General features: G+C 43.5%; 1 protein-coding gene across 3 annotated transcripts in view; it reads left to right on the top strand.

The window, feature by feature from the left end:
* LOC126203904 (protein rhomboid-like) overlaps window positions 1–14,009 on the top strand; it is a 129,545-nt gene that overhangs the window by 47,463 nt on the left and 68,073 nt on the right. For all 3 annotated transcript variants that reach the window (XM_049938293.1, XM_049938291.1, XM_049938292.1), the window contains one exon: window positions 13,254–13,387. In XM_049938293.1, coding sequence (XP_049794250.1) covers window positions 13,254–13,387 — 134 coding nt within the window. The remainder of the gene's footprint in view (window positions 1–13,253; window positions 13,388–14,009) is intronic.

The following is a 14,009-nucleotide window of genomic DNA, read 5'->3' on the forward strand; positions in this document are numbered from 1 at the left end:
ATGCTGGTTAGTACCTCTTTAGAATTTTCTATACCATCTAACTCCACCAAATTCAGCTCTATCTCAGCCTCCTTTTGGCATGTAGAATCTTTCATTCTATTAACATTCACACACTCTTTTTTCTCACATTCATAAAACAAATCATTTAGCCCTAAATTGTTGTCATCACCTTTATCATTATCTTTCATTATCTTAGGATTACACCTTGTATGTACGACCTGATTTGAAATTTTACCAATTTCATTCTCATCTCTTACTAATTTCATTTCAGTACTCTGATGCCTTTCTGGCAATTTATTAACACCTATCACATTTCCGTTTACTCGTGTCCTATTGATCGCCTGTTTATTTTGTCATCTTCAGACCTGAGATGCCGCGAAACTTAGTTTCCCAATCTCCCATTACGCTGGTTCATTTTGCCAGGTGCTGGTCCCTCAAATTTATGTTCTTAGAGTCAGTCCCTGTCATGAAAGTATTCGTTCCCATTACCCCTTTGAAATTTATCATTGGATGTGTTGCTGTTACCATTTCCCTCATCAAAACTGCTGCTTGTGTTCCATTGATAAATTCCCGGATGTCTTTCATAGTATTCACTCAGACTGTGGTTATGATTTCCACTCTGAAAACTATTTGGTGCTTACTTGGCAGTTTAAATTTCAATGCCCATTATAATTTTTCTACAAAGTCCAAAAATTCATCTATTGATTTGCTAGGACTGTGCACTAGATCCCATTGCAAATTTTCCAGTAACCACCTTTTCAACATCGTAATTTCAGTAAGCACTCCCAATGAACATTTCACATGCATTAATCTTGCAAGTTTATGTTGACACAATTCTTGCATCGACCCGTTATTGTATTTAAATGTTGGCCCATTCAGAAACTCATTTTGAAGTCGAGTTTGCTTTGCTTCACTCCAAAACTTGTTCAGTGCTAAAACTCGGTGCACACAACTGTTGCAAAATTCACAGCTCAGAGCCCCCAAGCAAACTGCCCAAACTGCCACAGACTTGGGACCTAGGTGACAGAATGCCGTTAACTGTGAGAATTGCAATTGCAATTTCACAATTATTAAAGAAACCTATTATTCAGTCCTGAATCAATCTCACATTTAACTTTTGTGAGAGGTCCTGCCTATTGAATTTCAGATAATACTTTTGGAAATACTTTGCAGAATCCAAGTCCAATTCTAAATTTTCCACAGCTCATATTCCACAATTAACACTTTCCAAAATCCAATCCTGTTCCAACACTTTGCAGGATTGTTATACCTCAACTAACACTTTCCAAAATCCTATCCCAGGCGAGCTTCCAATTGTGAGCTAACATCCCAAAGATGTTCGGGCTCACATGTGCTCCCCCTTCGTTGAAATTGTCTGCCTGGTGGGAAGTGTGCAAAATTGTATGAAACAAAGTAAATGTAACATATAAGAACAGTAATAATAATATCAGGAACTAAATTAATGACCCATAAATGATGTAGGCCACACAGTTGCTATTTGGTTAGAATAATGTTTATTCAGAGAAGGAAAGTTGCTACTCACCATATAGCGGAGATGCTGAGTCGCGATAGGCATAACAAAAAGATTCACACACTTATAGCTTTCGGCCAGTAAGTCTTTTGTCAGCAGTAAACACACATACACGCACTCACACACACACTCACGCAAGGGCAACTTGCACACATGTCTGCATTCTCAGAGAACTGAAACCACACTGCGAGCAGCAGCACCAGTGCATGATGGGAATGTCAACTGGGTGTGGGTAAGGATGAGGCTGGGGTATGGATGGATAGTATGTTGGGAGTGGCGGACAGTGAAGTGTTGCAGTTTAGACAGACAGAGGGCAGGAGAGCAGCTGCGAGGAGGGGGGGTAAGTAGTGGAAAGGAGAGAAATAAAAAGAATTTAGAAGACTTGATGTGGTGGTGAAATGATGGCTGTGTAGTGCTGGAATGAGAACAAGGACAGGGCTGGATGGGTGAAGACAGTGACTAACAAAGGTTGAGGCCAGGAGGGTTATGGGAATGTAGGATGTATTGCAGGGAAAGTTCCCACCTGGACGATTCAGAAAATCTGGTGTTAGTGGGAAGGATCCATATGGCACAGGCTGTGAAGCAGTAATTGAGATGAGGGATATCATGTTTGGCAGCGTGTTCAGCAACAGGGTGGTCCACTTGTTTTTTGGCCACAGTTTGTTGGTGGCCATTCATGCAGACAGACAGCTTGTTGGTTGTCATGCCTACATACAATGCAGCACAGTGGTTGCAGCTTAGCTTGTAAATCACATGACCGGTTTCACAGGTAGCCCTGCCTTTGATGGGATAGGTGATGTTAGTGACCGGACTGGAGTAGGTGGTGGTAGGAGGATGTATGGGACAGGTCTTGCATCTAGGTCTACTACAGGGGTATGAGGCATGAGGTAAGGGATTGGGATCAGGGGTTTTATAACGATGGACGAGTATATTGTGTAGGTTTGGTGGATGGCAGAATACCACAGTAGGAGGGGTGGAAAGGATAGTGGGCAGAACATTTCTCATTTCAGGGCATGACGAGAGGTATTGAAACCCAGTTGCTCCAGTCCTGGACGGTACTGAGTTGTGAGGGGAATGCTCCTCTGTGGCTGGACTGTGGGACTTCGGGACTTCGGGAGGTGGTCGGAGACTGGGAAGATAAGGCATGCGAGATTTATTTTTGTACAAGGATGGGAGGATAATTACGGTCAGTGAAGGCTTCAGTGAGACCCTCGGTATATTTTGAGAGGGACTGCTCGTCACTGCAGATGCAATGACCACAGATGGCTAGGCTGTACAGAAGGGACGTCTTGGTATGGAATGGGTGTCAGCTGTCAAAGCGGAGGTATTGCTGGTGGTTAGTAGGTCTGATACGGGCAGAGGTACTGATGTAGCCATCTTCAAGGTGGAGGTCAACATCTAGGAAGGTGGCTTGTTGGATTGAGTAGGACCAGGTGAAGCAAATGGGGGAGAAGTTGTTGAGGTTCTGGGGGAATGTGAATAAGGTGTCCTCACCTTCAATCCAGATAGCAAAGATGTCATCAATGAATCTGAACCAGGTGAGGGGTTTAGGATTCTGGGTTTTTAGGAAGGATCCCTCTAGATGGCCCATGAATAGATTAGCATAGGATGGTGCCATGTGGGTGGCCATAGTTTTACCATGGATTTGTTTGTAGGTAATGCCTTCAAAGGAGAAGTAACTGTGGGCAAGGATATAGTTGGTAATGGAGACTAGGAAGAAGGTTGTTGGTCTGGAATCCCTAGGGCATCTGGAAAGGTAGTGTTTGATAGCAGTAAGGCCAGGAGCATTAGGAATGTTAGTGTACAGGGAGGTGGCATCAACAGTGATGTGCAGCGCTCTATGTGGTAAGGGACAGGAACTGTGGAGAGTTGGTCAAGGAAATGGTTGGTACCTTTTACATGGGAGGATAGGTTCTGGATAATAGGTTGAAGGTGTGAGTCTATGAGATCAGAGATTCTCTCAGTGAGGGCACAGTAACCAGCCACAATGGGGCATACTGGGTGGTTGGGTTTATGGACTTTAGGAAGCATGTAGAAGGTGGGAGCGTGCGGAGTGGTAGTGGTAAGCAGAGAGAGATGGATTCTGGGGAGAGGTTCTGGGATGGGCCTGAGGATTTGAGTAGTGACTGGAGATCCTGCTGGATTACTGGAATGTGATCATTGTGGCATGGTTTGTAGGTGGAAGTATCTGACAGCTAATGGAGTCCTTCTGCCAAGTAATCCTTGCGGTTTAAAACAACGGTGTTGGAGCCTTTGTCTGCAGGTAGGATTATAAGGTCAGGATTAGTTTTTAGATGGTAGACTGCGGTTCTTTCTGCGGATGTAAGGTTAGTTTACATGTTGAGGAATTTGGGAATGATGGTGGGACAAGGTTCGAGGTTACGAAATTCTGGAAAGTTAACAGGGGATGGTTTGGAGGCAGTGGGGGTGGATCACGGTTGGATAGAGGAGTGAACTGAGTTAGGCAAGGTTCAATATTGATCTTTGGTTGAGTATGATTGGTCAGGTTGCTGGCGAAAAAGTGTTTCCACTGTAGTCACCGGGAGAAGGAGAGAAGGTCTTTAACTAGTCTTGCGTGGTTGAATTTGGGAGTGGGACAAAAGGTGAGGCCTTTGGAAAGGGCTGATATTTCTGTGGGACTAAGACTTCTGGAGGAAATGTTCATAACTGCGTTGCAGGCCTGTTTAGGTTCTGGGTTGCCACCCCTCCTTCCACTGCTCCCACGTCGTTGGCTGTGAAAAATGCTGTGTCATGGTGTGCAGGTTTTACAGAGTGGAAAGAAACAGTGAGCAGTGAACCTTTAAACCCAGATGTCCATGATCTTAATGGTGCAGTTTATGACCTCATATGGGCCTGAATATGGTGGGGAAGGGGACAAGTGGGGCCCGGATGGTGTCATCACAGAGAAAAATGAACTTGCATGAAAGGAGATCAGAGGGCATGTAGCAGTGGGGGTAGTATGGCTAGAGGGAGGTCAGGCACACATTTGCAAAATGCATTTGGATCTGGCTTATGGCTTAAGAAGTCAGGAAGGAGGGTGAGATTGTTGGGGGCGGTAAGTTGTAACAGTTCCCCAGGGAGGACAGGGTTTTCACCATAGACGAATTCACTCATGGTGCCCTCGATATCTGGTTTTTACAATGACCATAGGCCGAGGAGTACCCATGGGAGGGTCTTGATCCGAAGACTGTCGTGACACCACAGTGACCTCTTAAAAGTGTAATGCCTCTGTTCTAACAGTCTGTTTGCTTGGAGGTGGTAGGCAGTCGTGTGACATTTGTTGATACCAAACAGCTGGCAGAGTTGAGCAAAGAATGCAGATTCAAACAGCTGGCCCTGGTCAGTGGTGATGGTAGCAGGGCATTCAAAGTGGAAAATCCAGGATGACACAAAAACCTTAGCTACAGTTTCAGCAGTTATGTTGGTGAGAGGTATGACTTCTACCTGCGGTAGCGTTCTCGCTTCCCACGCCCGGGTTCCCGGGTTCGATTCCCGGCGGGGTCAGGGATTTTCTCTGCCTTGTGATGGCTGGATGTTGTGTGCTGTCCTTAGGTTAGTTAGGTTTAAGTAGTTCTAAGTTCTAGGGGACTTATGACCACAGCAGTTGAGTCCCATAGTGCTCAGAGCCATTTGAACCATTTGACTTCTACCCACCAAGATAAACGATGAATGGAAGAAAGAACATAACAGAAGCCCTCTGAGGGGGGAAGGGGGCCGATGAGGTCTTGGCGTATGTGGCAAAAGTGTCCAGAAGGAATGTCTAATTTGCGAAGAGGTGGAACAGTGTGCCTGGTGACTTTATTACGCTGGCAGGTGATGCAATTCTGGTCCCAGGTATGACCATCGTGCTTCATGTTTCGCCACATGAATCATTCAGACACAAGGCATGTTGATGACTTAATTACAGGGTGTGCTAGAGAATTCAGTGTGTAAAACACTGAATGGTGGAGGGGGTTGGGGATGAAGGTTGAGAGGGTGCCGATGGAGAAGTCACACCAGACTTCCTCTCACACATCGGTGAATTTTGCTTTGGTGAAAGACAACGAAGTGGAGGTGATGTTGAGAAGTTGCTATGTATCCTTGTCCTGGTTTTGTAGGGACGTGAGGTTAGAAAGGTCAACAAACAGAGATGGTGCTAATGTGGAAAAGGAAATCTGCAACAATGTTGTCAGTGCCATTGATATGGTGGACATCAGTAGAGAACTGAGAGATGAAGTGATGGGGGAGGTGGGGGGGGGGGGGGTTGAGAGAGGGGCTGTGTATGGCATCTGCTACTGGTTTATGTTTGGTCAGGATGTGGAAAGGTTGGCCCTCGATGGAGGGGCAGAAGTGTATTACCGCCTCATAAACTGCAAAAAGTTCGAGGTCTGAGTATTTTTGTTGGATGCATGAAGGTTTCTTCAAAAAGAACTGAAGTGGCATGACCACATCATTGTGGCTTTGTTGTAGGACCATGCCTACCAAGGAGTCACTGGCACCCATGGTGATGAAGAGTTCAGCATCTGAGATTGGATGAGCAAGGGTGACAGCTTGTACGAGAGAGTCTTTCAGGGCCTGGAAGGTTGCAAGCATTGGTTCTGTCCATGGAACAGGGCGTGTCCCTGAAGTTTATTTGCCGGTGAGGGCAATTCAGGGGGGTGTAGACCAAGGCCGAGACTGTGTACCCCAAGAATTGGACAGATTGTTGGTGCAGTTGCAGTTTGTCAGTATTGATTTCAACTCTGATGAGAGTGTGTCCTTTACTATGGTGCTGTGGCATTCATGATCTTGTGTGGAATTGCTGAAGATCAGGGTATCATTGAGATTACGAAACAGAAGTTGAACTGGAGCAAGAGAGAGTCAATAAAGCATTGCCATCTCTGGGCAGTGTTTTTTAACCCAAATGGCATGAAATGGTACTCGTACAACCTGACAGGGGTTATAATCACCATTTTTGGAATGTCTTCATGTGCGACTGGGATTTGGTGGTAAGCGTGTTTGCAATCCAGTACACTGAAAATTGCAGTACAAGCGAGAAGGTGAGTGAAGTTGGAAATGTTTGATATAGGATAAATGCCCATCACAGTTTTAGCATTCAAGCATCTGTAATCACTACACATCCTAAAGGAGGTTAAGAGGTGAAGTGTATGGGTGACAACCAGTTACTATAGGAGGGCTGTAAAATTCCTACATCAAGAAGTTCCTGTATTTGCTGGTGAGCCGAGTGTAACTTGAGTGGTTTAAGGCAGCGAGCCTTGTGACAAAGAGGTGAGCCCTTGGACATGATGATGTGATCAACAATTCTGTTTTTGACGGTGGAACCCAAATGTTTGATGACTGCGCATGAGCGGGGCATGGTGTTGGTTGATTTATTAGGGGTGCATGGCTTGGAAGCAGCGTAGTTGTCGCATGCATGGTGACGGGTGCATGGTCGGAGCCTGGATGGCTGGATTGTCATGAGGCATGCCAGTGACAGTTTGCGAAACAGGTGAGAGAAACATTGAGTGGAACACACTTGATGGTGGTGGGGAAGGTGGGGGAACACTGTGTGGTTGAGACTGGAGTCACACGAGATAGGTGTGGTGTTGCTAAACTGTGTGCTGGTGTCGGCAGAGCTGTCAGGTGCACCAGATGAAGGCTCAGGTGTCGGCACTGCCAAGCATTGTGAATTGATGTGGGCAGTGATCACAGCAAGCTATGCTCAGTGCATGCAATGCGATCTTTCAAAATGACATTCTCACAGCGAAGGCTGCATGTCTTGGCATTTTCCACCAGGACGCAATTAATGGTTGCACAAGTCCTGCTTGTGAGAGCTACCCACTGATGCACTAAAAAGCTAGTGGCATTTGCACTCACAGCAGGTGGCGGAGCATGGCCACATGGGATGTGAGAGTTAGAGGTGTGGTGAAACAGAGAATCTTGAACAATGTTTAGAGACAGGTGGTGGTGTGATAAGAAGTCGACTCCCAGGATCGGTTCTGTGATGTCCACCATGTGGAAGATCTAGGGAAGGGAGAGGCCGTTAGAGAGGCGAAGTTGGTCTGTAGTGTAGAAGAGTTCATGCCTCACAGGAGAGAGCATGTACGTGTGAGGGGGTGTGTGACCATCAATTTAGGTATGATTGAGATGTCAGTGCCGGTGTCCACAATGTAGTTGTGACTCAAAGAATAATCTTTGATGTAAAGACAGCCATTCGATGCGATGGAGGCATGGATGGAATGTAGTGTGGGTTGGCGTTTATCGGACGATTGGCTTTTCAGATTCTTGCATGGGGGGCAGCACTTCTTTGCATTGTCACCGAATGTGGTGTGGTGCCAACAGTGAGGGTATGTTGGGAGAGGAGGTGGCCAATCGTCCTCTATGTGTTCAGGTTTGTACACCAGGGTGGTTGGCACATGCACGATATGCAGCTGCTTGGTGGGCAGAGAGTGTGTGTGCTCGGTGCCAGGTGGCTCGGCAGTCTGGGGGTTGGAGCATGGCCTGCACCTGCCTGTGGCCAGGCAAGCTACTGGTGCAGGGGTGCCAACCTGTTATATGAGCTTCTGCTGGTGGTGCTGATGTGTGAGCCATCCGCCATCAGCCATCCACAGATGCGAACTGATGGATTCTAGGGCATGGGGGAGGAGATGAACCTGGAGATCTGTAGGCAGTTTTGATAACCACACTGACCACAGGGTTTCGTCCAGCATCATTTGCTCACTGACCAGGATGCGTAACTGGCATCAAAGCTGGGACAGGGTGCAGTCGCTGAGATGTTCCTTGTACAGTATTTGCACAATAACCTCTTGAGGGGAATGTGGGAGGTGCTTGACGATAGTCTGTTTTGCAAAATTGTATTTTGGAATTAGTGGCGGCATCAGGAGTAGGTTGCAGATCAAGCCTGTGTGCCCGCGTAGTTGGCATGAGGCAAAGGAATTTTGTACTGTCGTCAGTGATGCGGTACAGTTCGAACAAGTTCCCCACCAGTGCAAAGTGCATTGCTGGGTTGTCCTCAGATAGCAGATGCAGCATTGGTAAGTGGTCTGGTGATGGTGATGAAGGTGCAGCTAGTTCTGTATCTGAGTCCCTCGTATCACTCGTATGATGGCATTGTCGATGCAGACGGCATTGTGTAGGGTGTGAGCAAGCAGTCTGTTGCAGCAAATGAGAGTGGCACCAAAGCACTAGGAAATGAAACTGTAGAACTGTCCAATGCAAGATTTGCGGCATGGAAGTCTGACACGGAAGGCATGGCCAGTGCCATGTGAAAAGCAAGCCTGTGAACAGCTGCAGCCGAAACCCCCTGCAAATTTACTTGCAGTGGCAGGGGGGGGGGGGGGGCTTGGAAGAGCGGACATGTGCTGAGCAGCACAGTAAAATGTTCCCACTGGGCTGTTGACATGATGAGCTGGGGCATTTTCGGGGGGGGGGGGGGGGGGGGCGAAAACCAACATTAGTATCACTACACAGCACATTGTTCACATCATGTTGGAGCCCATAAAGTGCACTGAGGGGCTGAACGTTCACTGGGAGCAAAAACTGGCCTGGAAATGTTCATGATATACACTGGGTGTTGTCCACTTTGTAAACCAGTGAAACGGTAAAGCACTCGGACATTGCAGGAGCATGATCGGTACACGTGGTCTGTCCTAACAAAGGTGAGGTTGTACACAGCACAAGTGTAATGGTCACCTGGGCGGCCAGCATCTGACACATAGTTTGTGCACGAAATGCAGAATCCACATCAGCATGATGAAATGCAGAAAATTTGCTCTCCTCGTTATCATTTTTGAAATGCAAGTGTCACTGCACACTCACTGGAGAGGCAAAGCCTGAGTCTGTAGTCACATATTGCACTGTTGAGTGGAGAAAGTGTTGAGCTGACGAAACTGAAGCAAAAATGTTGTAGAATCCAAGTGGTGGTGAAGCAATAAAATGTCCTATCTTAGGTGCAGGAGCTTTTATATCCACATGCTGCACGGTAGGATACATGGCCAAGTGGAATGAATGAAGTCGTGAACAAAGCCAGTGTGGTAGCCACAAAAATACTTGCACTACAAGGAAATGGTGCATGAATTCTTACTCAAGATCACCACTGTGGGATTTCTGTTGGATTGTAGCCCAAGGAAACACATTCATTTCTGTAAGACTCGTATATTTTCTTACAGATATCAACATTACAACAAGTCACACAGCCAACTGCACAGGCAAGATGGCGAGGACCACTAGGTTAACAGAGTCTAAGAACTTGCAACGGTAGACATATGTCATTTGTACTTGTCAAGGCCACAGTATTAACTGAATCAGTTTCTTTCCCTTTTTCACTATACCTGATTGGTGTGGAGGCTTTATTGCTGCCATTTGACCATCATAGTCAGATAAACCATCAATTATGGGACTCACATCTATTTCATTAAAGATATTGGATTTGGAAATAAATTATGAATTACTTTTTCAGTATATCTTTCTGATCTTGTTGGAAATTTACTCTGGTGTCAAATGACATCTGGACATCTGAGCTTTGGGTGCCACTGTTCAGCACTATCAAAGGAGAAAGTTTTGCTTCACCGAAATATTGTAACTGACTCCTACATTTAGTAATACCTTTTAGTCAGAGATGCTGGTTTCTTCATAACAAACATTCTGCTAGACTTGTTGCAGATTAGATAACAGCAGCACTATGGCTGTTATGGAATGTTTGGGTAAAATGTATGGTACCTTGACCACAAAAAATACATTGAGAACATTTTTAGATGTCACAAAACTATCTGACCATGTACCGACTGCTCTTGACAAAACTAAGGGTATGCAATACCAGTCATGCTACATGTCTAAATAATAATTACATGAATGAATATAAATTCTCAACTCAATTAAATGAAAACAAGAATTCAATGTGCTATTGAACCAACACCACAGATTGTACTATAGGGCTCAATGTTTGGATTGTTTCTGTTTCTTGTGTATGTAAACCTGATATAATTAGTTATGCAGATGACATTTCTGTGATGATTTACGGTGATGATTAAAAAGAAGTGAAAATCAAACAATGGAATCCAGGATGGAATGTAACAATACGAGAGAAGGAGAGTTGCTACTCACCATAGAGCGGAGATGCTGAGCTGCGATAGGCACAATAAAAAGATTCACACAATCATAGCTTTCGACCATTAAGGCCTTTGTCAGCAGTAGACACACACACACATACTCATGCAAGTGCAACTTGCACACTCATCTGCAGTGTCAGAGAGCTGAAACTACACTGGCAGTGTAGTTTCAGCTCTCTGAGACTGCAGATGTGTGTGCAAGTTGCGCTTGCATGAGTGTGTGTGTGTTTGTGTGTGCGTGCGTGTGTGGGTGTATGTGTCTCTACTGTTGACAAAGGCCTTAATGAACGAAAGCTATGATTGTTTGAATCCTTTTATTGTGCCTATCACAGCTCAGCATCTCTGCTATATGGTGAGTAGTAACTTTTCTTCTCTCGTATTGTTAAAAAGAAGTACATATCCTTTGACTCTTGGCTTGTCAGCACTAACTAAGTATTTTTAAATCTGTATCATACAAGTTAAGATTAGAAAACTGCAGTTACTGGCTTTCTGAGCAAGCACCACACATAGCAGATACTCATATGTGTGGGTTTTTTCTACAGACAGTAAAATGCTGCGAATTCTTTGGGTAATATTCAGATGTTAATCTTGTGATGAAAACCAACACAAATTTTTTGTATGGAAAACTAATAATTTGCTCAGTAAGTGTGTTAAAGTTGTCTTCATTGAAAAACTAAAAGTCGGGTGAATTCCTCAGTTACAAACTATGAAAAAGTGTTATTCAGTTTTGGTACTGTTTTATATCTGATACAAAAGACAGCTGTTACAGTAATAGTGATTCCTTGCATATATGACACATAGCAACCACACGATGAATAAGCGCAACCATTTCAGGTAAAGAACAAAATTTAAAGTAAGTGGCTCCATTTGGTACAATAAATAGTCAAACTCTATCGGAGAACATAATGGGAATTTCTACAAACATAAATTAAAATAATTTCTCCTAAGTAAATGCCTGTGTATCCTGGAAGAATTCCTGACTCCCAACAGTTCAGCAACAGATAATGAACAAGATATTGGTGAGGTTTTAAGTTATTAGCAGTATAGATCTTTGTATTTATGACTTAAAATAATTACTGCTTCTAAAAGTAGAATACATTAATATAAATGTTATTAATGATATGAATATAATAGAGGGAAACATTCCACGTGGGAAAAATATATCTAAAAACAAAGATGATGTGACACCAAACGAAAGTGCTGGCAGGTCGATAGACACACAAACAAACACAAACATACACACAATTCAAGCTTTCGCAACAAACGGTTGCTTCATCAGGAAAGAGGGAAGGAGAGGGAAAGATGAAAGGATGTGGGTTTTAAGGAAGAGGGTAAGGAGTCATTCCAATCCTGGGAGCGGAAAGACTTACCTTAGGGGGAAAAAAGGACAGGTATACAATCGCGCGCACACACACACACACACACACACACACACATATCCATCCACACATATACAGACACAAGCAGACATATTTAAAGGCAAAGTGTTTGGGCAAGGATGTCAGTCAAGGCAGAAGTGCAGAGGCAAAGATGTTGTTGAATGACAGGTGAGGTATGAGTGGCGGCAACAACAAAAAGACTGCTAAACACAAGATTTTGTCCAGAAGGCCTTCTTCCGCAGTAGACAACATACATACCACACTCATGCACTCGCATCTCACACACATGTGACCACAGTCTCTGGTCCCAGCAGCTTACGTATTTAGTAGTCTTTTCGTTGTGCTTGTCTGCAACTCAACATCTTCACTATATTGTGAGTAACAATCTTTCCTTTTCATAATATTGTTACTATTCCATCCTGGATGTTCCATTTTTTAACATAAGTGTCATTACATATGAAACTTCTGGTTCTTAAAAATGACTCCCATGGCCAACAAGATCCTCAGATATGTCCCCAATAGAATATGTAAGGGACTAGCTTGGACGTCAACTGCATTTGTGTGAGTATCCAAGATACCAAGAACCAGTTACATGACTTGGGTGTCAGTTTGCCTCAGGAGGTAATACAGTAGTTTCATGACATCCTTTCCATCTGAATCACTGTATGCATCCAGGCCAGAGAGGCTGCAACATTATACTGATAAATTGTCTCTTACTGCTAAATTATTTGTAAATGTGGCTTGATATTGCAATCACTGAAATGATATCACATATCCTTGAATTCCATGAAGTTTCACTTTGCTTCTTTCTCACTTTCTGGGTTCTTCACTTTTTCTGTCAGGCATTGTTTACTAATATGTGTTTAATCTAAAATTTAACTGTATTAAGTTGCAGTTTTGTGTCATGTATCACTACATAACGTATATATTTCTACATACAAGCATGTTAATATGACTGTAGCTAAAAAAGAAGTAAAATTATTATTTTTTAACTATGAATTTGATAACAGCAGCATTTAGACAGATTACTTGAATGATGAAAATCCTTGCACCATCACAATCAGTGACCATACCATTCATGCAACTTGAATGTTTCAGGAATATCAGCAGTTACCAGAAAATTTTGTGGGAGTCAGTTACTTCAGGCAGTCAAGATTAATGTTTTATGAGTTTTGCCTATGTAAATTATATTTTAGATACAAATATAAATTTTTTGTGCAGTTATTTATTGCATCTCTAATTATTTCAAGTGCTAAAAGTTGTTATCTTTTCTGTCAGATTTTCTTCTTCATCATTGATGAGTCTTTGAGTGAAAATTATGTATTTGGGCCAGTTGCTAGACTTTTCATCTACAATCCTTATCGTCGGTCAGAAATTTGGAGGTGGCTGACGTACATGTTTGTACATGTAGGGTAAGTTCGTTACTTCAATTGTTTTCCTTCTATAGAACATGTTTTTAAATATGAAGAGAGTTTGAGTTCATGCCAGAAACATTTGATAAAGCTCCATAATTCTTGCCAAATTAAAACTTCAAAACTTGACCTTTCTGTCCCTACAAACTTGTGCATTAATTCATTCGAATCACCCACGATTCAAGGAAATGGTAATTACTTGAAAGAGGGTAAATGAGCTTAAAGTGGTCTTTCTTAGCCATCAACAAACTTATATATTAGGCTCAGGGAATCTTATATACCCCGTGAGAAAATACTCCCATGCAAGCACATAACCATCAACATCTGCCAGAACCTTGTGCATAACCAAGATGTGTGTCCTTGTGTTGTCTACTAAACCTGACCATCAACTGAAAACCGTAAGTACTACTTTAACTAAATGGATGAGTTAATGGAAAAAAATGAGGCTCTTTGAACCAAGCTATATTTTCCAATCTGATCATACTCTTAGAACAAGAGAAGTTTCTGCATCCTGTGGTGTAACTGCCTTGATGGGGATAAATGCTATCAGCAGCAAATAATTCAAAGTAAATGTTGTTAGGGCTTATTAATTTTGTCACTGACAGCTGAAATAAATCTTCAT

Source organism: Schistocerca nitens, chromosome 9, assembly GCF_023898315.1.
Source record: "Schistocerca nitens isolate TAMUIC-IGC-003100 chromosome 9, iqSchNite1.1, whole genome shotgun sequence".
In the NCBI taxonomy this organism is placed as follows: Eukaryota; Metazoa; Arthropoda; class Insecta; order Orthoptera; family Acrididae; genus Schistocerca; species Schistocerca nitens.